This window comes from Adiantum capillus-veneris, chromosome 17, assembly GCF_014529385.1.
Source record: "Adiantum capillus-veneris isolate H3 chromosome 17, ASM1452938v2, whole genome shotgun sequence".
Taxonomy (NCBI): domain Eukaryota; kingdom Viridiplantae; phylum Streptophyta; class Polypodiopsida; order Polypodiales; family Pteridaceae; genus Adiantum; species Adiantum capillus-veneris.
The window spans coordinates 61345892-61359242 of NC_140947.1; the positions used below are offsets into that span (position 1 = coordinate 61345892).

The 13351-nt window shown below is 45.4% G+C and overlaps 1 protein-coding gene across 6 annotated transcripts in view; it reads right to left on the reverse strand.

Annotated features, from left to right (window-relative positions):
- Window positions 1-2626: 2626 nt before the first annotated feature.
- Window positions 2627-13351, reverse strand: part of APG5 (autophagy protein Apg5 family) — a 70191-nt gene continuing 59466 nt past the window's right edge. For 5 of the 6 annotated variants that reach the window (XM_086486894.1, XM_086486895.1, XM_086486896.1 and 2 more), the window contains 4 exons: window positions 3560-3647; window positions 3338-3454; window positions 3076-3253; window positions 2627-3003 (listed from right to left, as the gene is read on the reverse strand). In XM_086486894.1, coding sequence (XP_086343020.1) covers window positions 2673-3003; window positions 3076-3253; window positions 3338-3454; window positions 3560-3647 — 714 coding nt within the window. In that variant the 3' untranslated portion in view covers window positions 2627-2672. The remainder of the gene's footprint in view (window positions 3004-3075; window positions 3254-3337; window positions 3455-3559; window positions 3648-13351) is intronic. The other variant, XM_086486898.1, reaches the window with a different exon arrangement.

Genomic DNA, 13351 nt, shown 5'->3' on the forward strand with positions numbered 1-13351 from the left:
GAGAAGATATCGCACAAAAGACACAAAGAGGTAACAAGGAACTACAAAAAGTATGCCTAGAGATGCTATAAAACCACCTTTTGACTTTTTCTTGGCCATCCATCATGAAATAGAGGTCATTACTAGTTACTATTCATTGCACCTCAATTCAAGTCAAAGCATCCCTCTTTGAAGAGAAGTTGAAGCTTAAGTGCATGATGTTGGTAATTAGTGAAGGAGAGCGATCAAGGTCTATTAGTACTTCCAAGATGGCAAGACTTATGGGATTGTGTTACAAAAGCTTTGCACCATTCAATTGGTATAGAGCATTTACATTGTAACTATGCAGGCATAAACAACCTCGAAGTCATAACATCACAAAGAAGTCAAAAGATTTTTAGTTTTCCTCTTTTCCTTTTTCTTTTAACAAGCGTCCAGAATTTTGCCAAACATAGAAAGAGTTTGCACAAAAAATGCTGCATCCTCAAAACAAAAATCGACATTGATATTGTCTCAATGAGCCTCAAGCCCACAATTGGTTTGGGGTGATCTACTTGTCAATCCAGCACCCTTCACACCCTTGATTGAATATTTGAATTCATAATTGCTATCATTGTAGTATTGTTAATGGGTGAATAGGGGGTTGTCACCTAAGGGAATAATTAGAAGGAACCTCACACAAAGGAACTATAAAGCTACTCTTTCCTTTTCTAAAAACAAATGTATATTTTTGTGCAATATCTCTTTGTTGTGTCCCCAAGCTACAAGTATGATGATTCAAAAAGACCACCACCCATCCTACAAAGACAAGTTGGGGTGAAGGATCAAATACATTGAGGGTGGGAAGATGGCTTCTCAAGGCTGTGACAAACAAATAGCAATGCACTCACGGTCATTTGTCCTCTTTGGCTAGGTCCTCGAATACCAAGTCTCCCTTGCGTAGAGTGTAGACTATCCCAGACGCGTTGTACCTACACTAGGAAGAGATTTAAAACACATCTAATCTAGTTTCCATCACTCTTCAGAGTGAGCCAAAAACCTTTTTGAGGAGGATATTTGTCCATGTTTTTATAGATAACTGGATGTTTGGATATCAATTGCATCTCAAGCTCCGGTTCCACCTACAAACTTTAATCTCTTGTACTAGGCCTATCGTTTACTTGAAGCTGCACTACGATCCTCATAATAGCATGTGAGATCTACACAAAAGTCCTACTAAGTCATCTTAGACATACTTCATCTTTTCATGAAAGAGTTGTGGAGATGCGGTAATCTATCTTTATCAAACACTCTCATGCATCATATGAATGTGTTTGTATCCTTGCAATTGGGGCGCATCAAGAACCTACTCATACGGTGGGAGTCAATAGATATCCACCTCATGCCAAGCTCTCACATTCCCCTTTGTGGTGGTGGTTTTTGTGTGTGTGTGTGTGTGTGTGTGTGTGTGTGTGTGTGTTTCTTTAGCGTCGTAGTAACATCTTCCCAAGAGACCTCAAAAATCTATTTAACAAGTCTTAAACTCAAGACCCATTGCTCCAAAGGGAAAGCCGATAACGAGTGTATCACCCTTGGGTGATAAAAAGGGTATTCCGTTTTCCTCTTCTCTCTCTCTCTCTCTCTCACACACAGACACACACACACATTTTTTTTGTAACACATACGCACACGTGCACACATCCACGAGAAGAGGAATGTTAACATCACATGAACATTCCCAAGAGACCTCATACATCTATTGAACCAATCTTGAACTCCGAGATGATAGAAAGGTTTCCTCTTCTTATTCACACACATATACACATTGATCCATCAGATGAAAAATTTTAACATCGTAGGAACATTCCCAAGAGACCAATACTGGTTATTCCAGAAGGGAACAGTATCACCAATTTATCACACTAGCATGATAGAAAGGTTATTCTGTAGCATCATCTCTCATAGGGATAGTATGTTGGCATATTTCACAATCCACTCTCTTGAGATCTTTTAACGTTCGAATGAGAATTTCTTCTTCCTCTAGAAACAAATTTGTAGCTATATACGTTGGTCTTGAGTCCTCTCCCGGCTCTGCTAGGTCAATTCGTTGGGCGTATTTAGGTCCCTTGTAGGGTTTTCTTGGTTCTTTTGGCCGTCACAACAATGATTCGTCGATCTTGCCAAGTATATTTTTGTAGTGCGAAGCAACATTGATTGCTCTTGGTTTGTCGTTGTCTTTCCTCTCTCTCTCTCTCTCTCTCACACACACACACACACACACACACACACACACACACACACACACACACACACAAACACACGCGCGCGAGGAGAAAATTTACCGTCGTAGGAACATTCCCAAGAGACCTCTGTATCCGCAAAGAAGACCAAACACACAGAGACCAGAAGGTCATGAATTTAATCACTAGATTCGGCATCGGAGAAGAGGTTTGACAAAACAGGTTACGATTTTTCGGATATTTTCTGGGGGGAACGGGGGAATTGTGTGATCTTTAAATGAAGCTATGAACGTTTTGACTACCTAATCAAAGGTAATCTCACTATAAACTAAGGAATGGTTACATAATGAGACACCAAATCTGTAATGCATTCAATATTTTCTGCAAAAAAGGTGTATTGTACACAAAAAGGCAAATTTCTGAACATGTAAACAAATGAACCAATGCATTTAAAAATTCCATCACTTCCTCTCATTAGTTGCTATGAATATGCATGTGTGTACAAAATGGTCTGCTCCGCAAAGATTCCGAGCTATCCAATCTATAGGCAAATCTGGGCTGGGCTCTATGCCTTGTATCCGAACAATTCCATTTACAAAATAAGCTTTCTGCTTCAGCAGGTAAGATGCTATTGGTTTGATGTAGGGATAACTCGAATGATCGAATTTTGAAGTATTCCTTGCAGACTCGCTTTCCCATAGTAAAGGCATAGGCAGGGTTTGATCTCTGCCAGGCAATTCCGATACACAGGCAAATAGCTGTGGTGCAATTTTTTGAAGGGCTTCCCAAAGAGTAACCATGACACCTGCAAGAACAGATCGCAAAGAATGAGTAGATATATCACTTAAGTAAATAAGATGGATTACTGCCAAATTACAAGACAGGATTGCAGAGAGCCTTTGCACCATCTTCTCTCCACACATCTACAGGTCTTGATATATATGTGATGTCGTCCCAGTTTTTGAGTGGGAATCCCTTCGCAAACGCCCCATCATTTACCTCTACTGTTCTAACATAAAGGCGGAACGGCACCTTGAGACCTATAGTCTCCTCCACTGTTGAATTTAGTTGGTCAAAATTAGTATAGAAAGCTGTAACAAGATCCTCCAACTCTCTTCAATATTTGCAAGACCCATCACCTGTTTGTTGTTTATTTGTCGAAGCTTCTGGATCACCTGGACCTCTTGAAGCCGTGGGGTTTGGTCCTGAAGGAGGTGCTAACCTTAAACACACGCGACTGTAGCTCTCCAAATCAGCTACACAACGTTCATGCAATAAGGGAGAAGCAATTGCCAGCATGTCAGATTCTGTGTCTTTTGAGTGAATGAAAAGTTCCTTAGTAAGACACGGTTTTGTCAAACCTTGAACCACCGACCGCCATAGGTCAGTTTGGTCCGTTTGTGAGAGATTCATAACATGCTTCGTGCTTCCATATCTGACATACGATGCCTGAACAATCACCACAAACTATCAGTCAATAATCAACAGGTAAACAGTCGAATAGGCGGCTTCATTCTATTGCCAACAAAAGAGCATCTCAAATGCCTACATGCTCTCCTGCAGTTGACCTCACTATCTAAGCAATTTTATATTGATAAAAAAAATATTCAAAGCAGCGATTCACTATTCAAAACAATTACTTTTTGGGAAAGGAGGTTCAGGAAGATGTTCTTCAACAATGAGTCTAGATATGGAATTCCGGTACACAAACTTCGTGGGTTTCAAGTTAAAGCATGGACGTTGAAGTTTGTTATCTATGTCCACACAAATGTATACCATTTTCGAGCTATAGTAGGTGCCAGTGGACACCAAATATGCTTCCAAAAGACTATACCTCAGCACTATCTCACACGGGCATGGGCAGGAGGGGATCAATGGTGGAGGACAAAAACGGATGGCACGTCGATCGTGGACCGTAGGATTTGACGGCACGGGGTGATCTGAACGGCGAATTTACAAATCTGCCCCAAATTTACAAATGCCCCCGCATTTACTATATGATGTACTCAAACCCCCTATATTTCAATGAACGCAAGTGGGCGTAGTGGTTAGTGCACATGGCTCGTAGTGGGGGGGTCGTGGGTTCGAGACATGGGGGCGGCCCGCCCTCGTCACTATATGGCACGGCTCTGGGTCATAGGGGATCTAGGGCCCAAATTTGGGGGCACGAGGCGGCTTTAATCTCCGCCGTCGGATCACGAAGTGAACTAGGGGTGGGTGAACTAACGGTGAACTAGGGGCGGGTAAGCTAGTTGGGTGAACTAAGGGTGAACTAGGGGCGCCTAAACTAGGGTATGATCATGTGCCATGCCAACATGGACAGCGACGCGCGCTACCGTGGTGGTAGGGCATTCGTGTGGCAATCGAGACGTCCCAGGTTCGACCCACACCCTGCGAGGTGGGTGAACTAGGGGTGAACTAGGAGTGAACTCGAGGCGCCATTTTTGCCCCGAGTTCACCCCTAGTTCATCCCTAGTTCACCCCGAGTTCACTGCGTGATCCGATGGCCGAGATCAAAGCCGCCTCGTGCCCCCAAATTTGGGCCCTAGATCCTCCTTGGCCAGAGCTGTGCCATATAGTGACGAGGGCGGCCCGCCCCGAATTTACAAGCCCATCCAAATTTACTTTTCTCCCCTAATTTACCAAATGCACCGAATTTACAATTGTGCATCGGATGGCCTGAATCACTTCAGCCGTCGATCCCCTCCTGCCCATGCCCGTTTGAAATAGTGTGGAGGTACCACACCCATCACAGATACACACACACGTGTGTGTGTGTGTGTGTGTTAGAGAGAGAGAGAGAGAGAGAGAGAGAGAGAGAGAGAGAGAGAGAGAGAGAGAGAGAGAGAGAGAGAGAGAATCCTGCACGCACGAGTGTCTAAGAAAAGCCTACGCATCAGTTTCCTGCCTCTGCACAGGTGTGCCCTGCGGATCCTGTTCCCTGCGAGCCCTGCCTCTATTGCAAGCCTTCTCTGGTTTCCGTGCGCCTGCTGTTGTGCCCATTGCAGCCCTGTGTGTGTGTGTGTCTGAGAGAGAGAGAGAGAGAGAGAGAGAGAGAGATGAGGAGCAACAAAAAGAAATGACGACCTCGTGGGTAGAGGTCATTACAAAGACCCAACAAAAAGCAGAAAAGGCCGAAAAATGGTTCGAGATTGTCAAGAAAGGAAAGGGCAAGGAAATAACCCCCACCCCCACACCAACCATCATTAACTTAACACTGGAAGAGGAACAAAGGAGACGCGTGCGGGCCTTACACGTAAGAATATGTGGCCTCAGAGACCAAGATAATGTGGATGAAGAGATGAAAGAACTCATGACTCTAGTGGGGGTTAACGAGCAGACGTATACGAGGGCTTGGAGAGTGGGCAATAAGAAAGTGGGAGCAACAGAGAAACCTCGAAAGAAAGGGCACTCATCCTCCGTTTCCCCTCCACGGAAGCAAAGGATTTCTTGAAGAAGAGACCGACTCTTAAGAAGACTGGCATCTTTCTTGGAGATGACCTCATCCTCTCGCAGATTGCCCATATGCAAGAAGTAATGCCAGAAATCAAAGCAGCAAGAGAAAAAAGGAAGATTGCTTTTTACAGGGATGGAAGGGTGGTGATATTGGAGCGACGCTCCACATGAAGGTGCGAGACCTATGGGACCACACTAAAGATGGCAACCTGGAATTGTAATGGGTCACTTCATCTTGATGTAGGTGCCTTTGAGGATAGCTTCACAGGGAGAGACATCATTTTCTACTCTGAGACGTATCAAGCCCCTGGGCAATCCATGCCACAAGTGTAACTAAGTCAGACTTTGTAAATAATTAATTTATTTACGAGAAAAGAATTATCTAATTAGTTGTGTGCACACCGGAATAGACCTAGCAGTTCTAAGGCCTCAGGTGAGCCTAAATGCGGGCCACAACACCTCAGAGGGACCTTAGCAGAAATTACCCTCAAGCCCTAGTGATTAGGAAATCGGGTCTTCAGAAAGGGGTAAGCAGTAGCCTCAGATTTTAGGCTCAGAAAAAAATACGCGCGTCAGTACAAGCACATGAATGAGATGGGGTCCTTAGAACAATGACCCTAAGGCTAATAAAGCTAATAAAGCCTTAGGGTAAGTTTCGATAAATTAAATTTAACGGTCCGTGCCCGGGCGGGCGGCCGGACAAGTGTGAACAGGTAAAGGTGGTGCAGTGCCAGTGCGGCATTGCGCCGGCAAACCTTTGGTGTTCTCATAAAAGAATCATTGGTAGCATTTGTTAGTTAGTTGCACATTTTTAATTAATGAGCTAGAAGTTTTTAAAGTCAAAAGTTGAATGGTTTTTAAGTTTTTAAAGTAAGTGTGCCAAGTGGCACACTTACCAATGCAAGCTTTCACTCTCACTCTCACTCTCACCCTCTCTCTCTTCTTAGCGCCCCCTCTCCCTGATGGCTATTTAGGAGCCCCCCCTCCCCTATTTTCAGGGCTGGCAGTGCACCTACCCCCCCTAATGTGAGCGTGCTCTACGCGGTGGAGCCCTCCATTGAAGCTTGAGAGCAGCCCCTTGTGACATATGTGGTAGCCTTGTGCTCCCATTGTCAAGAACAAGGGATCTCACAGTCATAGACACCTTCTGGTGAAGTTTCATAGCGAGAAGCTGCCGTAGACGCTCTCTTAGCAGAGTGCGGCGGCTGTAATTCTCTGTTTTCAGCCCCTAATCACCTCGATTAGGGCTGTTTTCAGCAGATCAACCATAGAAATTCTCTTCTCTCTCCTTATCCTAAGCCTACATCAAGTTTGGTGCAATTCCATCGCGAAGAAGACCTCTGTTTCAACGTAGGGGTGTGCATAGGTAAGAATTTCAGGTTATGTGCAGAAAATTACAGCAAGCATGTGCGTGTGCATTTTGCTTGTTTCTCTTTTGTGTTCGATGCATGAATGAATGAGCATGAAGGCAACACATAACGGAAGATGGACTCTCCTCTGTGAGAGCTTCAGATGAGCTGTTTTGGAAGATAGACTCTCTTTTCGAGAGCTTCCAACCAGTCTCGCAGAAAAGGGGAAATCCCCTAAGCAGAAAGAAAGTGGAAACACTTTCTCAGTCAGTAGTCAAAACAGAACAGAAGAAAGAATAGAGGACGGGCGTATGCCCCGTTCCTGTGCTTGTAAAGATTCTCCCTTAGTAATAAAGATATTCTCTTTATGGGGGGGACCAGCCCATCTTCTAGTCCCCAATGAAGTGTCAAGTTTTCTCTCTCCTTGAGTATTTGAAGTGCAATTAAACGTCAGTTTACGCTTCCGTACTTTTCTGTGACAACAGGTGAGCGAATATAGATGGGAGACAGCCTACGGACAGGAGACCAGATCGGAGCATCGAGGACGGGGCTCAGTGGGAGTGGCAATTCTATTCAGGGAGGAGCTGCAGCCATTGATATATATAGCGTGCAAGGATGAACCTGCTAGGTACATGTGGGAGAGGCTCAGGACAGAGAGGAGCAAATACCTCTACATTGCTATCTGTTACTTTCCTCCTAGTACGTCAGTATATGTATCACTAGAGGACAGTCCCCCTTTGCTATTTTGGATAATGACATATGGGAGTTTTCCAAGGATGGTGACATTATCATATGAGGGGACTTCAATGCTAGGACTGCCCATCACCAGACAATATTTTATGATACTTCCGAGGAGATTCTTAGGGAGCTGGACGTGATAGAGATGGGCCTATCCAAACTATCACAAGATGAGGAATACACTGAGTATGGCAGATACTTGATAGATATGGGAACTGCACATAGATTGGCCATTTTGAATGTCCTACAAAGATTTTCGACATCTAGAGGTTTTACTTGCTTTTCCACACCGACATGGTGCTAGCACAGTGGATTATGTTATGGCCCAGCTAGGTCTCATTCCATTCTTTCAGGATTTCATGGTGGGCACTAGGCCAGTTGGAGTAGCAGTTGATCATGCTATCTTGTCTTTCACCCTGACGTTTCAGTTCAGCACAGCTCCATTAGGAGAGGTCCCCACACACACTCAGTATACCTTCATGAGGGAGACGGATCTTGTGTATATGGATGAGATATACAGGCAACTATGCACTCAGGAGTCGGGACGGCCACTAGCTGAACTCACTCAGATACCGACAGAGACGCTCCATGCTGCAGCATCAGAGGCATACCCCCACAACCAACCTACACGGAGACGATGTAGGAGCATGCCCCAGGACAATTGGTATGATGAGGAGTGTAGAGAGACGAGGATCAAATTACAGAGGGAAGTGCTCATGGGTATTACCACATAGATAGTCACGGATTATCTTTCGTTGGCTAGTGCGACGAAAGAAAAGGGCTTATCTATCTCAGCTAGAGCGGGATCTGTATCGGCTTTCATGAGTCAAGACTCAGGCGAAGCATGGAGGCTATTCCACGAGCATTCACCACCACCAATGGTCACATCCACAGAATATGGGGGGAATATTCCACATCTCTCTATACAGCATCAGGGAAACCACCTTTGCCGGACCCACTATAGACATGCACGGAGACATGTTCTTTCTTTACCATCGAGAGGGTAAAGAAAGCCATTGACAGGATGAAGACAAGGAGAGCACATGATCATGATGGTCTGGTAGCAGAGCACTTCATCCATGCCAGAGATATGCTTGCAAAGCTCCTTGCTATGATGTTTAATTGAGCCATGTATGAGGGCTTCCCTGAGACTTGGAGTATGTCTACGACTGTGCCTATTTTCAAGTTAGGAGATCCCATGATTCCCGGGAATTATCGCACCATCATGGTTGGTCACACATTAGCTAGCTGTATGCATCCGTTCTTGAGCAGGAGCTGAGTAGATGGGCAAAGCGGGAGGGCATACGAGCACCAGGACAGGCAGGATTCAAGAGAGGTTTCTCCACTCTTGACCAGATTCTGACACTCAGAGCTATTATTGAGGAGGGTAGACACCATGGCAAGAGGATCTATTGTAGCTTTGTGGATTTCCGCAGCTTTCGACACAGTGCCGAGAGCCAGACTTATACGCAGACTACAGGACATGGGTGTGCCTACAAAGCTGATCTAGGGTATTCTGGCTTTTTACAGGACAATGATGGGGCGGGTACGCACTACTGAGGGAATGTCTGACATGATCCACTCCACTATTGGAGTAAAGCATGGATGCCCCCTATCTCCGACTCTTTTTGGGATGTATGTGGATGAGTTTTCGGACTATGTAGAGCGTGAAAGAGACAGAGGGGCTCAGCTAGCAGGGACAAGGATTCCGTTGTTACTATATGCTGATGATATTGTGTTGATTTCTGACTCTCCGGAGGGGATGCAGCGTCATTTGGATGCTTTGCATACATTTGCTCGTGACAGTGGATTGTCTGTCAACCTGGGGAACACCAAGGTTATGGTGTTCAACACCACACCACAGTGGGTCAGGAGGTCAGCACCCACATTTACGTATGGCCAGGAGATTGTGGAGTACACACATGCATACACTTATCTTGGGGTAGACTTCGGTGGACCGATGTTTTCACTGAGGAGGGCATCAAAGACTAGACTGACGAGAACATATGCAGCCTTGGGAGGACTGGAGAGGATGAGTTCGTAGGTTCAGTTTCAGAAACCGCGAACAAAGCTCTAGCTTTTTGACACTAGTGTGACTTCAGCTATGCTCTATGGAGTTCAGGTTTGGGGACCCTCAGTAGACCACCATGGGAGATTTGGCAACACAGACGGATGGAGATGAGCCGAGCTAGCTGCCCCCCCCCCCCCAATGGTGGAGGCATTGACTAGATCAGTATCCTTTATACATGGTTTATGGGATCTCCCCAAGGACAGATACGCTCGGCTTGCCCTAAAGTCATCTCGACAACTAGCGCTACAAGGCGATACAACATGCTGGTATGGACAGATAACAACGTGGTTTCAATCGCATGGTTTCAACATGGATGGATTGCCTCCGTTTCAATACTCCCTGGATGCACCCTCGTCCCTCACACTGACAAAGATCACCAGACTCATACGCCAAGATCTGATTCAGCTAGATACCAGGAGCACATGGATACAGCCGACACAGGAGTTGGGCACGAAGATGGCCTTCTACAGAGAGCATCTTCTCCAACTCACGGAGGACGGTTTTGTGGCACTTATCTAATGGGATACGATGCGCTATTGGGCAGATACGCACATCCTCACATCAGCTCCAGATCAAGACTGGCCGATTCCGAGGGGTGTCAACAGGGGCTAGGATATGTCACCTATGTAACTTAGAGCTAGAGACAGAGCTGCACTACACGTCATTGCCCGACGTACTATGAGATACGCGGCCGCTTCCACTGCCTGTACAGAGAAGGTTTCGGACCATTTTCTAGAGTCACGAGATACAAGGATCAGAGATGTCTCGAATTGTTCCTGCTAGAGCTACGCAGACCTTAAGGAGAGCTTGCTGAGGACATCAGGGGAAAGACAGTCTCAGAGACGAATCACAGATTTCTCTACACCAGCCAGGGGAGAGCTAGAGGAGCAGGTATCACAGCAGATCTCAAAGCCCACCCAAACTAGAGGTACGTTGCTTGACCTGCGTGAGAGAGAGAGAGAGAGAGAGAGAGAGAGAATCCTGAGCGCAAGAGTGTCTAAGAAAAGCCTACGCAAGTGTGCCCTGCGGACCCTGTTCCCCCCGCGAGCCCCTATTCAGTGCGCCCTGTCTCTATTGCAAGCCTTCTCTGGTTTCTGTGCGCCTGCTGTTGTGCCCATTACAGTCCTGTGTGACTTTGCAGGTCTGTTGTAAGCTCTGCGTCCTACAGTCCTCGGCCTGCCGTGAAGCTACTCGATGTTCTTGCGAGCTATTTTCAGCCAGTTTTCGCTTCTCGTCTTTAAGCTGTGTGTCTGTGTATAGGTTTTTTAGTTGGGGACGGCCTTTGCTTTCAGTTTGCTAGCATACAGAAAGGGGATTTTTACTGCAGAACTGTGGCAGGTGTACAGAGCTTGATTTGTTTGAGTTTTTCAGGTAAATTGGTATATAGTAGTGAGTGAATATATAATCGCAAGGTTCTCAGTGCATGTCAGACTCCAATACGCCTTTTATCAACTCCTACAAACGCTAGGAAACAGATGGCACCTGAGTCTTCAGAAATGGGTGAAATTCGAGCCTGTTTATTAGAGGATTTTGAAGGTGAGCGGAGGGGCATGAACCCACTACCGAAGTGCTCATGCCTGTTCAAGCTCTCATGGACCCGGTGGCGCAATATGCTTTAAATGCAGTTATTTTGTTCTTTCCGGGAAAGATGCCTACTGCGCAAGATGTGGGTCAATGGGTAGACTTCCTTCTCAAGTGCCACGCAGTTCGAGGCGTTTACTTTGGTGCCAAGGATTCTATGAAGTTTTGTTGGCAGACACTGATGCCCATAATATGTTGCTTGAGTTATCTCCTTTGTTTTTTGATACTCAGATGACACATGTATTGCCATGGGCTCTTACCAAGGACTATCAAAGCCTCATCAGTCATAAGTGCCCTGTATGGGTGGAAATCGTTGACTTTCCATGCACCTAGCGACACTTTCTTCCTATGCTCGCCTCTCACTTGGGGAAAGTGATTTGTCCTCCCAAGCTTGATGCAAATACAAATCGCTTTTGTGTGCTTTTGGATACAAATGTTCCCACCCCCGAAGGTATCACTATCAACTCCGAGGACCCGCTCATTGGAAAACGCCCTTTTAAGCTCAAATGGGGGAAATTTGCAAATTCATGTTTTCGCTGTGGAAAATTTGGACATATGCAATCTGAACGTCCTGAGCCTATTTTGCAACCTCCTTCGGTTGTCCCTTAGCTTGAGGTTTCTAATGAGAAAGAAGCCCCTAATGCGGCTTCTACGTTGCCTGATGCTCCACCTTTGGATAAAGGCAAAGGTCAAACTTGTTGCCTCCCCAAATCTTCCGGGTAAAGGAAAGTCTGTATCTGCTCATGACACCAAGAATAAGGGGGAAAATGTGGATTTGGGGGAAGCATCTCCTTGGGGGACCCCCAAGAAGACTGTTAAAATACGCTCGCAACTCTCTTCTCGCAATTATGTGCCTCCTGAAGTGAAATTTGTAGGGCAAAAACCTCTCCCTTGTAATGTTAATCACACTCTTGCAGATGCATGGAATAAGGTGGTGCACTCTTACAGAGATGCAGTGGTTCATGGGACCCTCTCCAACACTCGCAAGCTTTGCGTCCTCTGAGACAGGCATGCAGAATGTTGTAGTTGAGTCGTGGGCTGTTGATGTTGACGTGCTTATGAGCACATCGACTTAGTCCCTTCCTTCCTTTGTCTCTATGCATCAAGTGAATGCATAGTTGTGTTAAATGCATTTCATATAATGTGTGCGTGTTATGTAACCCTAATAAGCTTGTCACTATGTACATACATGTAAGGACAGACATTGTGGTTTTGCAAGAGCATAATCAACATGAATATGCTGGGCAATGCTCATATTTTACGGGGTATTGAATAGCATATGCTGGTTTATCAAGCTTTTCAGGTGTTTTGATTATGGTTAGGCATGAATTGCAGCCAGTTCTGGCCGATAATGATCCAGCGGGTCATCGGATGGTGGTTCAATGTACGATCAATGGACAAATTTATGAATTTGGTGGGGTCTATGTGCCTACGGCTTCGGGACAGTGAGTTGTTTTGTGGCATGAGATGTCTTCTTATCCATGGCTTTCAAATGCATTGCTTTGTGGTGATTTTAACAATGCACCTATGTATCACATAATACCACAGGACATTTGCACACGCTGAGTATGGAATTACTAGCATGGACAGATCTTGTTGCACGCAGACAGATGTTGGACTTGTGGACCCTTTTGCATCCCAATGTTTCGGGGTACACGTTTCAGCGTAATGCTCATTCTGCTTACTCGTGCAAGACTAGATCGGTGGTATGTTCTCAACTTGCAACAATTTGATGAATTTATATGCAAAATGAGAATTGCCCATTCTTTGCTTTTATCTGATCATGTTCCTGTTGTGTTGTTGTTGTGCTTTGGGCAACTACACTATGATCCGCCTCTTGCTAAGAAACGTCTACTTCATATCAACAATGCATATCTTTCGCACGAAGCATTTCGTGAGATGATTTACGATGTTTGATTCCCCCCTTTGGTCGCCTAAATGTTGGAATTAGGGTTGCA